The sequence below is a fragment of the Argentina silus genome (genome assembly GCF_951799395.1).
Source record: "Argentina silus genome assembly, chromosome: 8".
Taxonomy (NCBI): Eukaryota; Metazoa; Chordata; class Actinopteri; order Argentiniformes; family Argentinidae; genus Argentina; species Argentina silus.
The window spans coordinates 22,531,814-22,537,060 of record NC_139662.1 but is presented as its reverse complement, the minus strand read 5'-3'; the positions used below and the strand labels follow the sequence as shown (position 1 = coordinate 22,537,060).

Below are 5,247 nucleotides of genomic sequence, written 5' to 3'. Positions count from 1 at the left end.
GGTTAACAGCCTCATCGTAAGCCCCCACCACTGATGCTGTTGAATTAATTCAGGTGTTTTAAAGGGATATTTCATCTTTTGATAATTCCTTCCCATTTCACACAAGGAATCTTAAATTATTTTAAAACACCTAGACTGTTTCAAAACAAAGATGGAGGACAGTTAAAAGAACAATCTGCTACAGTTAATTTTAGCATAACAGAATGACTTTCTTTCTGAATAGTATAGGACTTGGATAGGCATGTTTGAAAGGTCTCTCATATGCACTTTCAGAATGCATGGATTCCTATGGCTGTAATATCTAAACAAAGAATGTGTACCAAGAAAGGGAAGTTGGGTGATATGGACCTTAATATGATCTGAGGGAGTTGACAACAGTCATGGTAGGTGGAAACCATAATGAGCTGCTCCTTTAACTCTTTCTCCTTTCAGATCATTAACATGAACTACGGTATGCAGAACCAGAACCCCATCGACCACATGCGCTTCTATTCCAAGGCCAATCCTGAAATGGCCAGGCAGATTCCCAGTGACCAGGTTAGACCCACCCTTGCTTTGTTTTCCGGTGGTTGCAGTGCGCTATTTTGGGTTCATTTTTTGCATACCACACAAAAAGAAGTGTGATAGTATTTCATCTGCGTTGGATATAAAAACTTCATAAAAAAATTAAAAAATAAATAAATAAATAAAAGTTAGCAACCCTCCAGAAATGTGTCCGATGTTCCTGGTGTCTCTTTGGCATGAGGTTCTCTGTTATACTGTATCCCACCAGGTGTCCCAGCTCCTGCCTGAAAGGTTTTCTGAGCAGTTTATTCGTCTTTACTGCAAGAAGACTGATGAGGAGAGTATGGAGGAAGCGGCAAGGTGCTTTAGGAAATGGTGTGACGCAGAAAGATTGCCAAACCCTCAGGTAAAACATTTTCAGTGTATTCATTTACCTTCTTCTCCTACTTGGGCTACTTCTTCCTTCGTCTTCTACTTGGGCTTTGACTATGAAGTAATTCTAACTAATGATTATTGTTGTTGATGATATGTGGAATATATTTTCGAATAATCAAATCATTCTATAGATTCAAGACTTCAAATTTAAAACCAGTTACGGATGTGGGGGAATGACATCACACTGACGTGCAGTCTGCTGCATACACACAACACATCGGTTATGATAAACGCTGCGTTGAAATACCATCGTTCCAGAGACATTTTGCATTGGGACTTTACAAGCAGGAGATTTTTATTTATATTTTTAAATATATTTTTAGGGCATTTCTGCTTTATTGGGATAGAGACAGTAGAAATTGACAGGAAGGATGGGTGAGAGAGAGAGAGAGAGGAGGGATGACATGCAGGATATGTCGAATCGAACCAGGGACCTTGCGATTATATGGTATGCGCCTTAGTGTGCTACGCCACTGAGCGCCCCACAAGCAGGAGATTTTGAGGAACATGAGGAAAACAACATTAATTGCACATGGTGCCTGCAGTAGACGTATTGAACAGGCTTCATTCAAGTTGTAAAAACTGAAATACCATTTCCTCTTTTGGAGCAACAGTGCAGCATGCTCAGAGAGCATTCAAAACTAAATGCTATCGCTTAAATAGTGACCTACATAAGTAACGGGACAGTGAAGCATTTTTTCTTCTTTTGGCTCTATACTCCAAAAGTTTGGATTTGAAATCAAACAATTACTAAACAATTACTAAACAATTACTAATTGTGTACATATTGGTTTAACCATTTAGAAATTACAACACTTTTTTATACATAGTCCTCCATTTTCAGGGCACCAAAACTAATGGGACAGTCGGCTTGGCAGGTGTTTCTGGTTAGTCAGGTGTGTTCCGTCACATCAAGTTTTGCTAGAAAAAACTAGTCAGCAAGCTAATGTACATTTGTGAGACAAACTTTTCTCCACGGGTCACATCATTTCCTCTCTTCAATTATGAAATGTATTTTACATGATCAGTGTATGACTGAATATGTCTGATTATGGCACAAGCCAAAAAAGCAAATAATTATTAGCAAAATGTAAGTGTAATTGTTGCAGCTCTGCTGTAGTTACCCTTAAACATACCTCCTCATCCTAACTGTAAACAGGGGTAGTATAGTGCGAGGTTGTGAACAGGAACAACTTAGATGACACGTCTGACCAGCAGAGCGATGCTGAATTTTCTTGTTTGGTTAAGGTTAGGGCTCGGGTTAAGAGTTTGGTTAAGAGTTTGGTTAGGTTTAAGAGTTTGGTTAGGGTTAGAGCTTGGCTTAAGGGTTTGGTTAAGGTTAGGGTTAAGGGTTTGGTTAGGTTTAAGGGTTTGGTTAACGTTAGGGCTCGGGTTAAGGGTCTGGTTAAGGGTAAGGTTAGGGTTTAGGTTCGGGCAGATTCTCCTGGGTTCCCTGGAGGCTCTAGATGAGTCTTTTCCTGTGTGTCCATCTCAAGCTTATTGGCACGTCTGTGTGCTAATTTGTTCGTTTTTTTTTTTACCCAGATTCGGGGTTAACCCTCTTAAAACTGGAACAGCTGAGTGGGAGACGTGGACTGGACAATATGAAACGCAACTGGACCAAATTGAGAAGATTTCAGGTTAAAATAAATCCAGATCCATCGAATTTTAAAATCCAGGAATGTATCATTTGGAATGTATCATTTGGAATCCATAAGAAGAAAATTGCTTGACAGAAATAAGATGAATTGACAAAAAATATAATTAGCAGAGCTTTGTAAGAGTGCTCATTTACCAAACTCAATTAACCACGATGTCAAATGTCTGTTTGTACTATCCTGGCAACAAGACTCTCATGACCATTCTCACCATATTTGTTTGCCATGAAAATAACCAATGATATATTCGATGGTAAAATGTAACTTAACTCAGGTATCATATTAGTATACAGTATATAGTAGTTTATTATTTGAGAATCTCAGCATAACGGAGATGAAGGTGTGTTATATATAATCTCAGCATAACGGAGATGAGGGTGTGGTATATATAATCTCAGCATAACGGAGATGAGGGTGTGGTATATATAATCTCAGCATAACGGAGATGAAGGTGTGTTATATATAATCTCAGCATAACGGAGATGAGGGTGTGGTATATATAATCTCAGCATAACGGAGATGAAGGTGTGTTATATATAATCTCAGCATAACGGAGATGAGGGTGTGGTATATATAATCTCAGCATAACGGAGATGAGGGTGTGGTATATATAATCTCAGCATAACGGAGATGAAGGTGTGTTATATATAATCTCAGCATAACGGAGATGAGGGTGTGGTATATATAATCTCAGCATAACGGAGATGAGGGTGTGGTATATATAATCTCAAGATAAAGATAAACATGATAGTTTTGTATAGAGTAAATTAAATAGATTCATAATTAATTTCTACTTCCTCTAATTAAAATTCTAATTCAATTCTACATCACTTCAATTCAAATTTGAACTAAAATTTCCCCCGCCACCTAGGAATGTAAACTGAGAGATAGGTTTAGATAAATGTAACCCCTTTTAAATGATGGACCCATGGATGGAATCCCATAGATCATCATACTATATTTAAGTGTATGTATAAAACGTTTGTTTACAAAGACAACAAAAACATAAACATATGTGTGGGTTCTGGCCGCGTTAAGACAATCGTAAACTACCTGGCTCACAAGGCATATTCTTCAAGAATCAAGATGTCATTCATTGAAATATGACCACAGAATATCAGGAAATATAACAGATTGTGCCTTTAACCTTTATTAACTTTTTACCTCCCTTTAATATTGGGCTCAACATTTTTAAGGATGGTGTAATACGGTAATACCGAATGTAACTAAACCACGGCAGGAAAATAAATCTCTACCAAACTCTGTCGTTTCTCAGTGTTCATTCGTTCTTTCTCCACCAGAGGGCAGTATGCCCTAACACATCCTACCGCATACATCACATTTCCTATTGCATACCTAGTGCATATTCCTATTGTTCACTGACGTTACTCATACTCTTAAATGGTTCGACCAAGGTCACGGATGATACTGCTGTTACCTGTCTAGTCCTAGTCAGATTAGTGCCGGAAAGAAGCCAGAGTGACCCACAAGAAGGAGTGCTCAGATAAATATTAAATAATTCAATATTAAGTGGATGAGAGTTGTGATTGACGGAAGGTTGTCTCCTTGAAGTCTTTACAAATCAAATCAAATCAGATTGTATTTGTCAGGTACATCGCATTGATACAGTGAAATGTTTTGGGATCTTGCTCCTCGATCAACAATCAACAAATCAACAGTACAATATAATCTAGTAATAATAAACCAGTGACAGTAGTAGTGCATAAGGGTGGAGTGTCAGTAGCAGCAGTAATGACTGTAATAATAACTATAGTAATACAGTGTCAAGTGTCTGTAGCAGCAGTAATAACAGTAATAATAACTATAGTAATACAGTGTCAAGTGTCTGTAGCAGCAGTAATAACAGTAATAATAACTATAGTAATACAGTGTCAAGTGTCTGTAGCAGCAGTAATAACAGTAATAATGCAAAGGAGCAGTGAATGTAGTGGCTACAATTGGCAGATTTACTTCCTGTTTGGATGTGAGGATGAAGCATGAATTTACACGTCCTTCCTGAGTGACATTATCAAAACTATTATCAACAGCCAGTGTGTACAGCACCAGTCAAAGGTTTGGACACACCTTCTCATTCAATGGTTTTTCTTTATTTTTATTATTTTTTACATTGTAGATTGATATTGAAGACATCAAAACTATGAAGGAACACATATGGAATTATGGAGTAAACAAAAAAGTGTTAAACAAACCAGAATATGTTTTATATTTTAGATTCTTCAAAGTAGAGCCACCTTTTGCTTTGATGACAGCTTTGCACACTCTTGGCAAGGTGTGTCCAAACTTTTGACTGGTACTGTATGTGATGGAGACAGAGGTGAGTGATGATTTTATTGGGAAGGATTTCATCCAAGTTTGGACTCTATATGCTCTGGGGATTATAATTCTCAATTCTTTCTCTTTGGTTCTCTCTCTCTCTCTGCCTCTCCAGCTCTCTCTCTCTCCTAGCTGGGCTTGGTCATTACCTCCGCCTGACACCTGACGGTGTTTTGCTGTGTGTCTCTTCCTCTCTCTGGACATTAGTCAGAGGACTCAGCTTTTGTTATTTGGACAGGAAAGTTATCTCACAGGATGTAGAGGCAAAACACCGCCCTGCTACAGCACACAAACACAGACACACACGCACACGCGC

At 38.2% G+C, this 5,247-nt stretch overlaps 1 protein-coding gene across 1 annotated transcript in view; it reads left to right on the top strand.

Moving 5' to 3' along the window:
• The window catches only part of LOC310808975 (deoxynucleoside triphosphate triphosphohydrolase SAMHD1-like), a 14,033-nt gene extending 10,184 nt beyond the window's left edge, over positions 1–3,849 (top strand). Inside the window, exons 14-16 of the mRNA XM_083676078.1 lie at positions 433–537; positions 773–910; positions 2,485–3,849. Of these exons, the coding sequence (XP_083532204.1) occupies positions 433–537; positions 773–910; positions 2,485–2,496 (255 nt within the window). The 3' untranslated portion in view covers positions 2,497–3,849. The remainder of the gene's footprint in view (positions 1–432; positions 538–772; positions 911–2,484) is intronic.
• The last annotated feature ends 1,398 nt before the right edge of the window (positions 3,850–5,247 follow it).